Source organism: Lichenostomus cassidix, chromosome 6 (genome assembly GCF_008360975.1).
Source record: "Lichenostomus cassidix isolate B80296 chromosome 6, HeHo_3.0, whole genome shotgun sequence".
In the NCBI taxonomy this organism is placed as follows: Eukaryota; Metazoa; Chordata; class Aves; order Passeriformes; family Meliphagidae; genus Lichenostomus; species Lichenostomus cassidix.
The window spans coordinates 23,988,569-24,003,790 of record NC_139487.1 but is presented as its reverse complement, the minus strand read 5'-3'; the positions used below and the strand labels follow the sequence as shown (position 1 = coordinate 24,003,790).

The window sequence follows — 15,222 nt, the reverse complement described above, 5'->3', positions numbered from 1 at the left end:
GAGTGCCATGCTGCCTTAAGCCTGCTGGGACGGTGACTCTACCACCTCCCTGGGCAGCCCATTCCAGTGTCTAATCACTTTTTCTGTGAAGAAATTCTTCCTGATTTCCAACTGAAACCCCCCTGGTGCAGCTTAACGCTATGTGCTCTCCTCCTGTTTCTAATACAACTTAGGTGGGGGAATTTTGCAGGTACCAGGCCTTGCACCCACGGGGACATGACCGGGCATGCAGCAGGGAAGGTACCCGAGGTGAGAAGTGAGACATTATTTTATCTCAGGTCTGTGCCCATGCCTGAAGGTCAGTCCCCCTGAAGTTCATTATTGGTGCAGGTCCTGCTTAATGAAGCGAAGAGCTCTCTTGTTTGGGCTAATTAGCCTTTTGGCATGAGCCATCGAGGGGCAGGGCTGCTAAAGAGGTGTCCAGGTCGTGAACTGCTCCCTCTGTGCTGCTGGCCCCATCCTGCCTCCCAGGCCGGTGGCTTCCAGTGAGGACTTGCAGCTGCAGGGGCTGTGGCTGTCACACTGCTCTGCTGCTGGAGGAGGTGGCTGTGAAGAAAGGAATGTGAATTTCAGGCTCCCACATAATGAAGAGCTCAAGACACCCGTGTAGTGGAGTAGGTCCAGGCTGACAGGTGACAGTGGTGAATTTGGGTTCTCTTTGACAAGTTATGTGGAAGAAAATACATTTTTCAATATTTAGCATGCAAAATCCTCCCTTCTTCTATAAACAGCAGCATTTTACAGGCAGTAGAAGAGTGGCCCAAGTACTGAACACATTTGATTCATGCCCCAGTCCTTCCTCAGCATCACCTACTTACATGACAGCAGAGATGCTGTTGGCATGGAAAGGCAGGGCAGACTATAATATCACTGTGGAAGTACTTCCTACATATTGAATAAGCATTCAGTTTGTGCTCTGACCTTCTCCACCTCATAGCAAGGACAAATTGTATACAGAAATGTCACAGCAGTGTTGCATCCAAGAGCTCCGCACAGATTTTATTTCTTTGTGAAATATATGCTGGGTAGGTGTGTTAAAAGCAACTTGTAACAAAGAAAAACAATAATTTACAGAAGAGCTCTGTACAGAAGAGCAGTAGGTAGCTCAGTAATGGGAATTCTTTTTCCTTGTAGTTGCTCACAAGAAATATTCAGAGCATATTTGACTTCAGTGTTGGAAACAGCACACAGTTGGTTTGCTAATAAGGGAACTGTTCTCAAGACTGAATGAAGGGGTTATAATGGAATACCCAGTGTTGTTAGAGCAGCCAGGACTGACAGCTCAACACCCAACACCAAACACAGCTGCCTCAGTACAGCTCTGACACAATGGGATGTCTACAGGGTGATGGAGGAACAAGGGATCAGCCTCACTTGAGACCTGTAACAGAGACCTTCCCCTCGTTTGCCTCACACCCCTCCAGGACAAGGGGTTCTGGTTACCACAGTGAGAGCAGCAGGGAGGATACCCCAGGAAGGCCCTGTGCTACCTGCCAGGTGCCCACGGACTCCAGGGAGGAAGCAAAGCCCATCTTTGTTGGTTAGTGGTGTGTGCTATTATTTCAATGTCCCTTTTTTCTCTTCCTGTTTAACTCACTCTTTATGAAGCAAGGCTGTTTTGCTACACACTTTTTAGCACCATTTCCTTGTCTTTTTCGTGGATAGAATTATACTTGTTCTCTCTGTGCCTAGGAACAAGTCTCACTTCTCATTAAGGAAGTATTATGAAGGGGAGGGTATATGTAAATAAAGAAATAACTCTCAATCACTTTTTTTTCCAAAAATTTACTAAAGGAGTCATATATACAATCATAAATACAACCATCTCTTTGTCCTTCACTCCCAAATACAAATTCTTGTGTTCAAAGTGCCTTGCAGCTATTGTCTGAAGCCACGGTTCTTCTGCAATACATGGGTTTGTTGCAATTCTTTAGGTCAAGGCAGAAAAATTACAGCCACAGCTGAAAATTACTGACAAAAATCAGGACTAATTTTCTGGATTTCTTGTATACACCTCTCCATGGACAGTTTCTTCAGGGATATAAACTTTATTAATAAAATAATGGTCTGTGATTAAGTTTTATTCTCATTGTTTCTCTTGTTCTATAAACAAAATAATTAATAACAAATGTATTACAATCTAAGCATACGGAAAATATTCCAGACCCACATTTTAAACATAAAAAATGATTTGCATGTAGAGTTTTCAGCATCCTAGGCCTAATACTGCTTTAACACACAATCATGGCAGTTCTCTAGAGGTACACATGGAGAACCCTTCAATGATTATTGTGTTCTTCCAGACAGCCATGGATCTTGAGAATTCTAAAAATAGGCTCAATGTGCAAATGCAAAGATAAAACATATTTTTATCTCCTCTGAGTGCAATTCTACAAGTTCATGAAAGTGGAAATCCTTAATTTGTCAAATAGAAAATAACAATTAAAAAATACAATTTGCAAACTAATTACACAAAAGGAAATAAAAAAAATATTGCCTTTTAAAAAGCTACATGCGTAGTCATTTTTAAATGAAAACACTATCTATTAAGTACCCAGGAAAAACCATCAGTGTTCTTTATCAGGAACACACCTAAAATGCCAACACACCCAGTGAGATGTCCCCTGCCACCACCAAGGCTGCTTTTCCCATGCTTGTACCCCTCTTGTGTTAATGCCTTCTCAACTAAAAGCTATAAATGTCTGTTATCTAAGATTTCTGAAGGTAAAGTAAGTAAATTATGACCAGAATGGAAACAAAACTCAGTGCAGTAAGGCCAAAAAAGGAACACCATAGTCCTAAACCTCCCATCAGAATTAATCCAGCACAGTCTGAACACAGAAAACTCTTGAGTGCTGACATACTCATGAAGATCAGCCTGTGCACGCAGGTTAACGTGAGGCTCCCCATAACCAAACGTGCAGGAATACTGCAAGCAGCTGGTGACAGATCCCCTGGGGTGGGGAGGCAGCTCATATTCAGCAGTAGCCCTAACACGGTTTGTCTTTCTTTCCCTTCCAGACAGGGCACAAAATTCGGAGCAAGCACTCTGCACTTCAGCCTGCAAAACCTCTAGCCACTTCAGACACCACTGCCAATTGAGAAAAAAAATCATATTCATCTCTCACCAGGCAAGAAGACCCATTGCCAGTTTCATGTCTGACCCAAATGACAGACTGAATTCTGGCCACCACAAGCAGAAAGGTAACTTTTTGTCTGACCTTGCTCCATATTTTTCTCATTCTCAAATAGCAAATCTAACTCTGTTCCCAAAATGTCATTTCTCATGCCCAGCCAATGAGGGTCATAGTCATTTAATGTCTCCAGCAGCTGCTGCCCATATGACGGGGCTGGAGTGGCAAGTGTCCCCTGATACCCCCCATCATGCTTTGGAAGTACCGAAGGAGGACTAACATTAGTAGCTGCAAGCAGAGGTGAACCGTGCCTCATCTGCTCGGGTTCAAGCTTAGGCTCCCCTCCATCATAATTGAAAGTGGAGCCCTTCCCAAAGGGAGAAATGCTTGATTTGGCATACAAACAGTTCTCAACACCCAGGCCCTGGTTAGCATTGAAGTAATTTAAGACAGGCTTCCTGTATATGTTCTCTTTAGCTGCTGGATACTGGTGATTTGTACAAGGCTGGAAAACATCTGCATCTGAGCAGAAGCTTTCAGGGAAAGGTTTCTTCAGGTGCGGATACTCCTGTGCCTGCTGCACAGGGAGCGAGAACTGCGGGGCATTCCCCACGCTTCCCGCACCTAGTGGCACCCCTCTTCCCCAACAGTCCAAACCGCAGTCAGCCGGGGTCTGACCCAGGGCTCCGAAAGCGTTATCCAAGCTCCTGAAATGCATGTCGAACCTTGAGTACAGCTGCCCCGAGTAGGACGGCGGCTGAGCACAGAAACTCTGGCTCCCTCCTGGCAGGCCTGGCTGTTGGCAGAGGAGGCTCCGCTCTGTGCCCGGACCCTGCTGGGCTCGGGACCGCTCCGGACCGACGCACCGGGGCGGCTTCGGCTTGCTCGGCCTGGGGTAGGCGGCGGCTTCGCTCTTTTTGTGGTTCAGCTGCCGGGCTCTCCTGTTCTGGAACCACACCTGCGGGACCGACAGAGACTGAGCACCCGTGCCGCCGGGGAAGCCGCTCCGCCACCCGCCCGTCCGTCTCCCCTCCCGTCCGTCTCCCCTCCCGTCCGTCCTCCCTCCCGTCCGTCCTCCCTCCCGGACCGCCCGTCTCACCTGGATCCGGGACTCGGGGATGTCGGTGAGGCCGGAGAGCTGCTCCCGCAGGGCGATGCCGGGGTACGGCTCCTTCTCGAAGGCGCGGACCAGCAGCTCCAGCTGCGCCTTGCTGAAGGTGGTTCGTTTGCGCCGGCCGCCCTCCCGTCCCGAGCCGGGGCCGGCGGGACGCGCCCGGGGCTCGCCTGCGGGGAAAGAACGAGGCACGGCGGTCAGCGGGGCTGGGCGGCATCCTCCTGCCCCAGCACGGCCAACGCCAATGCCAACACAGCCACCAACACAGCCACCAACACAGCCACCAACACAGCCACCAACACAACTACCGACATAGCCGCCACGACCACAGCCACCAACATAGCCACCAACACAGCCACCAACACAGCTACCAACACAACTACCGACATAGCCACCACCACAGCCACCAACATAGCCACCGCCACCGACACTAAGAGCCTCGGCACCAGCCCGCCCTGCGCATCCCGGCGCGGCTCACCGGCGGCTCCAGGGCTGGGGGCAAGGCTGGAGGGGGCCAGGCTGGCGGAGGGGAGGCTGGCAGAGACCAGGCTGGCGGGAGGCAGACTGGCGAGCTCCATGCGGGCCGAGGTCCACTGGCGGTGGGGCGGCCCTGGCTGCTCCGTGCCTTAAGAGCCCTCCACCCCTGCCCTTAGTGACCCCCACCCACTCGGCCCGGCCCCGCCGGAGCTCCGAGGGTGACTCAGAGCCGTCTCCCACACCTCCATTGTCATCCCATCACCAAAATACACATAACGAGGGCTCGCCCCATCCAAGGAGCCAAAGTGTCTCCCAGCGAAGCCCCCGCTGCTGCCACCAACACATCCACCTTTCTTTAATTCAAATGGAGAATGGATAATTTAATGAATAAATATTCCACCTTTGCTTCAGCCCTCTGAGGGGGCTCACCTCTCTGCACTGCACGCCTGGACCTCTGCTGGAAACCCTGTGCTCCCCCAATGCAAGGAAGCCTCTATTCCACCCTTTTCCCAAAGAGAAGCCATCCCAGCTCTTACTGCACCCAGGTGACAAGTCCTTAGCTTCTCCCTTTGGTTACCTTGCTCATATCCCATCCATGGAACATTTCTCATCAACTTTACTGCAGTAAATAAAATGCCGGTGGCTTTACTAGACATTGCATCAACACCCACTGTTCAGAGGAAAGGACAGAGCCTCCCCCAGCACAGTGAGGTCACCCAGGTGAGACAGAGCATCTCCCTCCCGAGTGCATGCTGAAGAGCTCAGCACAAAGTCTTCCTTTCCTAGGGCAGCTTTTTTCCCCCTCCAGACAGCACTGCTCATCCAAGTCAGGTACAGAACAAACAAGGTCTGTGTTATCAGCCCAAGGTGAAATCATGAAGAACACATTAATCCAAAAGAGAGGCCAGAAATATCATTTAAGAGTGCCAAGAGTGACATAAGGGACTTATAGGGAACAAGGGCTGCAATGCTGAAAAGGATTAGATGTTCGAAGAGAAGCAAATCAATTAGTCAGTGTAATGATTTGTCAGATGAGGCCATTAATGGCTATCACTGAAGGTGTTCAAGAACAGTAGCATCATTACATCATGTGTTTTTCATCTCAAAATGTCCTCATTCATTTTTCAAATTTGGGACCTACTCCAACTTGCTGTGAAGCTGAAGGGTACAGGGACAAAGTGTGTGTGAGCTGCTACACTCTGCATTCTGTAGGGATCAGTGCAACCACCATCCATGCAGCCACTTTTGGGTTGAGCTGAATGAGGATTTTAACATTACACACACCATCACAGTGGTTCAGTAGAAAAAATTAATGCCCTTCCACACAGGGATGACAATCAGCTCCTGTGAGTCTAGTGCTCCAGAAACTGGATTCCTTTAGCAGCTGTGTCCATAAGGCAGGGTAAATGCCCTCAGAAACCACTTCACCTAAATAATATTTTCAAACAGAAGTGCATATGAAGGCAGTGAGAATTTCAGAGGATGACAGCAGCAAGTAGTCCAAAACACCTGGAAACAAGAACTTGAAGCAATTTCTCAGTACTTCTCCCATTTCTTCTACCTTAGCATCCCCATAAGCCTGAACTGTCATAGCACAAAAAGCACATCCCACAAAACTTCTTTTCTCCTCCATAGCTCCAGGATAGTTTGGAGTTTTTTCTGTCCAAGTAAACAGTAAAATTTGTATTTAGACAAGAATTGCCCTGGGAGAAAGGGAAAAATATGTCAGGTGGTAAGTGATTTAGCAGTTCTAGGTAGAGTCAAAGGGTGTTTCTAGCCCTTCAGGTTTATTTCACTTGTATTATTCAATACATATGAAGGTAGGGGTGGATGAAGGTTCAGATGCAATAAGCAGACAGTTTATTATTAGTTTAGAAGACAGTTTAATAATAGTTATATTGACAGTGTTCACTGCAGCAAACTCAGCTTCAGCTATTGATTCTTGTTCTAAGCATGCAGGGTTCAGCTCTAGCTGCCTTGAAGTCCCCACCGGGCTTTGTACACAGTTGTGCACATGCCATCTCCAGTGCACACTTGGCTAGAAAAGCTCATGCAGCTTCTCCTTTAAAATAAAAAACCCCAAAACCAAACTGATCACTTTTTTCTTTTGGCCAGTTTAGGTTTTGGCAAGCTTAATTAAAGCATCAGCACAGGACAGGGATGCACAGGGGCACAGGGTAAGAGAGAATTGGGGAGCCTCAATTTGAACGGCACAATAAAGTATGGAATTGCATATGACCTTTCCATCTCTCTGGAATTCCAATGCATCTGTCCATGGGGTACATGATACACTGGGTCAAGGACACCAAGGACATTCGCAGGGTACAAAGAGAGATTACTCATTCAGTCTGGACAGTGGGAAGGCTAGAACAAATGCTTAAATTTTTATTTCTGGATTTCCAGTTTTCATGGCAGAAAACATCATCTCATGGGACTAACTACAACAGAAAGCTGCCCCTGGAGGCTGCCTCCAATACTGATCTCAAAAGAACAGGGAAACCACCTCCTCCAACACACACATACACACCTTATAGACACTGCCGGTGCAGAAGAGATAAGAAGGAGCCAGCAGAGGCTTGCACAGACTTGCACTGCTTGCTAATAGTGACTGTCCATCACTGCTAGCTCGGGTCAAATAGAACAGGCTTTTGTCAACATCCCCTAGCTATAGAGAGAGCAGTTCACACTTCCCGGAGTTATTGTTTGAGGCACTCTGCCAGGCAGCCTCTTTACACCCGTCATTTTCAGAGATTTTCTTTGCAATGCTAATTGATAGAGATTGCGAGTTTTGTTTTTAAGTCAGATTCCAGGAAAGAAGATGGCAATCGTTGCCTCCCCCTCCTTTTCCTCCTTTTCTCCTGAGACATATGGACTTGGCCTAATATAAGAGCTAATTTCTGCCAAGCTGCAGTTTGACCATGCACCAATACATCAAGACCACTGACCAGCCCTTGCTGGCCCTATTCTCTTGGCATCATCATGCTGTTGCATGTCAGGGATAATCAAAACAACTGTTTATGAGCTCCTGCATCTCCTCTCTAAATTCTTTCAGGAAAATAGTGCTCTGACCCCGACTTTTGATTCATTCCACAAATAAGGACATGGGAAGAGTGTGGGAAAAGAAGCAGGAATACCCAACACAGCATGCTTAACAAAACCAGTCTCTCTTTGGTTCATAGATTGTCTTCAGACTGCCACAAAAATCCATGGAATTTTGCTATAGATTTAAGTAAAGTCCAGATGTGGAAACCCACTCTACCAAGGTTCCTTTATGCCAGTTGTACAAGTGCATTTACAGAGGAATCCAAATCACATGTGGCATATGCTGAAAATAGAATAGAAATTAAAGATATGTAAATAAAGTGCATTTAGGAAAGACAACATAATTGTTAGACAAGGACTAGCCACAGAGTTCTTTAAAATGGTTCTCAAGAAAAGGTTTGCACCTATCCTGTGCAGGGCATTTGAAGCACCTCTATTCTCCCCCTCCAGAGCAACCCCCATGTTAGGAGTTGCAAAGGTGGCCCCAAAATCATGCTAGCATGAATGGTATGCTGAATTACCCAGTGCAGCAGTGCTCTGTCACCAGGCGCCTGCCTGGGCAGGCTTAGGACAAACACCCTTCAGAAATCCCTACATCAAACATTTTCCAGGGCAGTACAATGCTATTGATGTTTGAGCAGAACTTTCATCCTGAAGGAGGCAAGATCAATTTCACTAGTTGGTCTTCAGACATTAACACCTCATAAAAAGGATGCTTATGCCCCGCTTATCTGGAATGTGTCTTTAATTATCTTTTGGTACACCTTTTGCAGCCCATTACTTACCAGTCAACACTGCTTTAATTATGGGCTTGGCAGTAACAAGCAGCTCTTACATCACTAAAATAAAAATGCTACAAAGCAGCCCTGGAGAATTGCAATGAGATTCCATGTTCAAATGGAAAACAGTGGAATTCAGCAAAGTAACATGGATTCTCATCCACCAAGATCTCATGGCCAGGGGCGCCCAGGAACCCTCCAGAGAACATGAGCAGACAAGTGATGTTGTGCTCTCACCTGTTCCTCAGAGAAAGGAGCATCTACAGCAGCCCCTCTTGCTTGGAAAACAGTTCACTGTCCAGACATGTTCGATTCCATGGTGTGTAGTCAGGGCAAGCAGGAGGGAGGCACGTTTTTCACCTTGAGAAAAAAAAAGTGTGAAATATAAGATAATCCTTGCTTTTCAAGAGTATTCATTCCCTAGTCCAGAACTGGCTCTTGAGAGACCTGTCATCTGCACTGAAAAAAGAAGATAGAGTGACTCTCACAATTTAAGATGTAGAGGAATCATGGTGTTTTAATGATTATGAAGGTAGTGTGCAGATTTGTTTCCAGTGCTTTCCTAATAGCTCCTAACATTTGTTTTGTCTTTTTGACCCTCATTGAGCTTGCATTCTCATAGAATTATCTATCAGATTCCAAGATCTCATTTCTGAGTTGTAATGGTAATCTGCTGTGAAACCTCAAAACTGTCCCTTACTTGTACTGTCACCATGCTGCCTATTGGTGAGTTTTTGAGTCCTGTGGCAATCTTGAAAGAAATTGTCATCCCTGTCAAAGAGAAGGCTGCCATAAATTTTAAAGGAAGTAAGACCCCAGGTAAAACTGAAGCCAAAGTATTTGTAAACCTTGTGTCTTTTATTAAGCTGTAGCCTAGTAGTGCCCGGCACGATTTTTTTTTTTTAGGCAGTAGAAAAAAAGTCTTAGAGGATGGATGTAGGATAGCTGGGAAAGTGCTGATTAGTGCTCCCAGTCTCGTGGAGTACAACATCTCCTGTTCTGTTGGGAGAAAATCTATGTTTTGTGGGGCAGACCTGCCTCCCACAGCCACACAGAACACTAATCTGCAATTTGGACAGCCTGAGCCTGGCCCTGTGATCACAGGGAAGGACAAATTAGGAGAACAGAGTCCCCACCAATTCAGGAATGGGCTGGAGTGGGATTTTCCTATTTAATAAGCCTAATGAATAGATTATCAGTATTCTTGACCTCTTTGAACACACAGTAGAAAAGCCACACTGGAACTCATGCAGTAGTCATTGCATGTGGTCATGTGGTCCCTAAAATCCTGCCTGAGGAAACAAACAAAAAATTGTGGATAAAATATCCTCCAGAAATCCAGCCTGGGCCTCCAGAGGATTACTGAGTACAGTTCAGTCTGGCAAGGCCTCGCTTGCTGCAGCACCACTGAAATAAATACGATTTCCTTTAAATGTAGTGGTATTTCATGTCCAGTACAGTCAGGCTCACAGGCTACATTTCTTCATGGTAATTCTTTTCCTTGTACTCTGTGCTGTCTCCTTCCCTGTCTCCTTTCCTTTGTAAGAAAGTGTCTGTCATCGTCCTCACCCGTGCTGTTTGTTTAACTGCAGATATACCCTGTGACTGATCAGCTCCAGAAACACTACTGGACTCTTAGCACCTGAGAGGATCAGGACCTCTGAGCTGCAGACGCTTTAGGAAAAGGACTATCTTTTTCTTGTGCTGACAGAATACAAGCACACCCACGTGATACTATACATATACAACAGCTCTCAACATCATAGTCTGCTGAACTTGATTATGATAACCAGTCACCTAAAGATGAGTGAATTTGGCCTTAAGGCTAGTCTGCTGGGACTGGAGACAAGTTGTCTGCAGTCTTCTCCTCCCTGTTAAAAGAACTATTGCTCTAACCTCCCTTGTCAGTCCTATTCCTCCTCATCTCCCAAACAACACCTCCACCCATGTGACTGTAGTGAAATATGCTTCCCACCCATCTCCCCTATCTGCTAGTGAGTGACCCCATTTCTTTGCTAGATCTATGCTTACTTTTTTGCACTGCACTTAGCTTGTCCATCACAATATTCCTATTCCAGACACATAGGAAAAAAGACTCAGGACTTGAAAACTGTCAAGTGACATGACTTGTTCATTAACTGAGAAGCACAAAAAAGGTCCATTAGTTGGTTCCAATGCTCCCTCAAAAACTTAGAACTAATATTTTCCTTTTTCCCAACACTGCACTCTGTGTTTGCTACCATACCACTTTGGCAACATAAGTCAGAGTCTTTCAAAATAAGAAGCAGTTAGGAATTCCTCCAGAGAGAAAGAAGTAATAGTGTCAGATACCAAACACTATGTATTAAAATACACATGCACTGTCATGAACTGGTTAAACTACAGAAAAAGGCATCAAAATGCTGAGGGTTTGCTGGAGATTTACTCCTTCATCCTGTTATAAGCACTGTGTATGCAGTAGGATGCTGGCCATGGCCCTGTAAATGTATGAAATACACTTCTGGATAGTCCACGCAACTCAGGTTTTTCCAGCATGACAAATATGAATAAGGCTGTCTGGTCACAATTAATTCCTGCAAAGTACATTCAGTTTTATTAAATACCCTCCCCAAATGACATAAAATCTTTTTTTGCTCCCATACCTTCAAAAAAATCTTGTCAAATACTTGTAGTTCATACCCACTTTTTAAAATTCCACCAAATCCTTGTAGCATAAATCTAACATTTATAAACTGAGATTTCAAATGGATATTACTTGTTAATATTTCACTTTTTAAAGCTACCTCACATAATAAAAAAATATACATCAGAGATGCCCACAAAATACTTTCAGTAGGACTCAAGTTACTGACTTCCAGCAGATATGGGTAAAAACAAATACAGAACTGTAAAGTGCACAGCTGTGATCAAAGTTGAAGTTCTCTGTACAACCTGGACTTCAAACTGGTGGGCCTTGGTTGTCTCTTTACAAAGGTTTATTAAGGCAATGTTGGCTGAAGCACATCATGATAAAGGCTGCTGTTTCACCTTCCTTTTCCTTTTTAATAACAATATCCCCACAGTGATATTAAGATGAGCATATGGAACTCTGACATAAATTCACCTCTAAAATGCACAAACTGAATTTGTAGTAAAATCAAAGAGAATTTAATATATTTATAACTTAGAGTTGTTACCTAGTTCTTGGTCTTTACAAAGAATAAAGTATTTGGCTGGGATCTTTATAGCTGACAATTTCCAAGACTTGAATTATGCTCATAATTGTGTTTGAAATGAGATTGATGAGAATTAGTTTGATCAAACATCCAAGGAATCCAATGACAAATGAGAAGGATACAGCAGATATATGCAAAGGTTTACTCGCTCCGAGTTGCTATTCATAACAGCAGCAAGCAGAATTACTATACCACATTGTTTCTTCTTATGCACATCTCATTACACTTAACATTTTCTATAAGTATGGGAATCTGCTGAAAATCTTGACCATTGACCTCAAAAATGTAATGCCTGTCAAACTGCAACATTAAATATTTTTAAAGACTGTATTTTTCCCTGGCTTCTCTAGTCTTAGAGACTAAGATTAAGGTGATAGAATTCTGAGTCCCCATTAAAAATTAAAAATGACAGGGGAATAGTCAGGTTAACCAGCTACATTAGGAATCAGACATTGCTTGCAGTGGTTTCATTATAGCATCTGATTAAAAAATAAAAAAGTCCTGTTGATAATTCTATTTCCTTAGGTAACTTTCCCTGGATGCATCTCATCTCTTTTATACCAGCTTCAAATCTAGTTTATTTCCAAGTAACTTCCTAAGAAAAGCCCAATCCCTAAATCCTTACTTATACAGAAAGTTGTTGTTTAAACAAGTCACATTACTGACTCTAGCATGGTGACTCACGCCATAAAATTTGTTCTGAATTTGACTAATCCTTCCTCCCCCTCCTCCTCTTTTTTTTTTTCCCCAGGAATTTTAAAAGAAACAGAAGAGCCAACGTGTCTCTATCTGTTCTCTGGCATCCACCGAGAACACCAAACAAAAGAGGCCGACTACCTGGCAAATACCCTTTGTACTTCCCGATGGAAGTGAGATAGTCAATATCTCTAAGTTAGAGATAGCAAATGTTTCTAAACTGACGAGGGAACCATTTGCTCCACTAGTAGGTGCAACAGACAGTTTAATATTTGAAAATGGAAGAAAGTAATGTATTGATATAAACAGCATTTGAAACGAGCCAGCTATGTCTCAGGGGTTTAGCAGAAAGAATGCACAGGTCTGTCTGGTTGTTTCAGTAGAACCAACCCATCTCAGTGTACACACCCAGTCACCATGGAGACTTTGGGACCCCCTGGACACAGTTTTGGGGAAAAAAAAATTAAAATTAATGTAGCTGTCTTTGAAATCTCAGAGAGGATTCTATGTCCCATTCTCACAGTACTATGTGGTTTACCTTACATGTTGATCTCATAAAGAATATCTCTTTCAATTTTAGATTCTTAATTAGTGTTTGAGGCTTCAATATCAAACTAATTTGAAATCTAAATCAAGTAATGCAAATGCAAGAAAAAAGGTTTGTATGCAATTATGAGGGAATATGCTTTTTTTGCTTTCCAACTTTTTTTTTTTTATATTATGCTTTCCTCCTTTTCTACAGCCTTGACTGCTACCAAAACAGACTCAGTTTAGCAATCTGTGCAGCCTGCAGCAGGGTTAAGCTAGGCTAGCTCACCTTCTCCAAGTGCTTACAGAGCCCTGTCATGGGGGTGGCACTTGTGTTGATTGCTACTTTCCAATATCTGCATGTTCTCTAGCACAGGGAAAGGCCTGAGAAAGGACAGGGAGCTGTGGCAATCCTGTCACAAGTGACGTGTGTGTTCCAAACTACAAATCTAAATCTGCTTTCTGCTAAGCACGGCCAGAGCTGCCTGCTGTCTGCACTCAGCCTTGGTGGCGTTCTGGGGTGCAGCCAGCTGTTGAGAGCTGCCAGTTCATAACAGCATGCTATTCACTCACTTTTTGGCACTGATTAGGATAAAAGGAAAGGAAATCAAAGTAGAAATCTCAGAAGTTAAGGTGAAATAGTTCTATTTCCTGTAAACTTAGCAAAGTTAATTTGTTTTGCATTTCCGTAATTCACGTAACAGTGTTTGGGATTTGTAGTTTCCAGTTTAGATTATACCTGTCAATACATGCAATTCACTGACAAATAACATTTCCAGCGTTGAAGCCACAAAGATAGCTAGTCTGTCAAAAATATGAGGGCAAAATTACAAACCTTTGCAAAGTATGATAAAGCAAGATTTTTAGCTGCTCTGGGTAATGACTCCCTCAAAATTAGTTGTTAGGTATATCTAACAACACAAGAAAGATTAATCACTGAAAGCAGTGAACTTTCTGTTTTATGACCTTCAGAGAAAGACAAAATGCTGCTTGAAAAGTATCCTTTAAGTAGGTGCAAGTCACTGACCTCTATTCAGAGAAACAAGGTAATATTTAATGGCCTCTACTGCCAGACTATGTGATGCTACAAGTCTCCTGGCTTTAAATTATTGAAGCTGGAACTCTATTCATCTTCTTAAATATTCTAAAGACTCCTCTTTTTTTCAAGAGAATTAGCCTTTTTTAAAAAGTCAGGTCAAAGACACTGTCCCGGGTTAGAAATGGAACCTCTGAAAGTCCAGCCCCCACAAAAGGTGTGAGCAGGGAGTTGTCTTCATGAGCTGTTTCACATTCAAGTCCATGGCTGTTGAGATGCCCAGAGCTGGTAGAGCTACCCGTGTCAGTCAACAGGGCTGGCAGCCAGTGGGGGTTACTGCCACACATGAAAATGGAAGAATATCACTTAATAAAAAGATAAATCAATTATTTTTGGCAACAGAGAAAGAAAGGCAAGACAGCTTCCTGCCCTCTGCCCACAGTGTGACAGTGCGGACGGTCCTCACTCGAGTGGGGCAGCACGGGTGACATGACACCGTCTCTGACCTCACCTGGCCACTTCTGGCCGCCAAAGCCAGCCTAAGGCGGCAAATGCTGCAGCAGCGCCGTGTTGCTGGCTGGCGGTGCCTTTGCTGTGCATCCAGTGCCCTCTGCAGTCACCGCCGCGCAGCAGCACATCCATCCCTACAGCCCGAGAGCAGCTTCTGGACTAATTCTAAATCACTGGCCTTGCTGTGGCCTTAGGTGAGGCTCCTGCTGCGTGGGCAAGGTGGGCTCTCCTGGGGCTGGGCAGTCCCAAGCACTCCCACCTCAAAGCTCGGCCCATCGCAGGATCTCAGCACCACCTTCACACAGGGCATTACAGGCAGGCAGAAGCAATGGTGTAGAATGTTCTAAGGAGGAAGAATTTTAGTAATGGGCTACAAAAAAAAAAAAAAAAAAAACCCTTCACAAACAATCAACATAACCGCCCACTCCCGAAAAAAACAAAAGAGTTGAATTTTAGAAAGTCTTCCCAGATACTAAGACATAAATGGTGCCACACACTATTCTCTCCTGCAAAGCAACCCAGGGAAATTTATTAAGCAGGTGTAATTCTACATAGCCATCCCTGCTAGGTTTGTAGATGGGTTCCCAGCAACAGTTTTACCACTGCAGGAATTTTTTAACCAAACTCTCCTGTAATCTCCAAAGAACGCCCCAGAAAAAGGAGGATAGAAAACAAAACAAAACAAAACAAA

The 15,222-nt window shown here is 44.5% G+C and overlaps 1 protein-coding gene and 1 long non-coding RNA gene across 2 annotated transcripts; both read right to left on the bottom strand.

The window, feature by feature from the left end:
- Positions 1-1,804: 1,804 nt before the first annotated feature.
- On the bottom strand, positions 1,805-5,381 carry LOC146435485 (uncharacterized). The gene is made up of 3 exons (XM_085064755.1): positions 5,303-5,381; positions 4,234-4,703; positions 1,805-4,092 (listed from the first exon to the last, which is right to left on the bottom strand). Exons 1-3 carry the CDS (start codon positions 5,379-5,381, stop codon positions 3,154-3,156), a joined length of 1,488 nt encoding a protein of 495 aa, XP_084920881.1. The 3' UTR covers positions 1,805-3,153.
- Positions 5,382-7,088: 1,707 nt separating this feature from the next.
- LOC146435484 (uncharacterized) lies at positions 7,089-14,914 on the bottom strand. The gene is made up of 2 exons (XR_014852962.1): positions 8,784-14,914; positions 7,089-8,050 (listed from the first exon to the last, which is right to left on the bottom strand). It is a non-coding gene; the product is annotated as an uncharacterized LOC146435484 (long non-coding RNA).
- Positions 14,915-15,222: the final 308 nt, after the last annotated feature.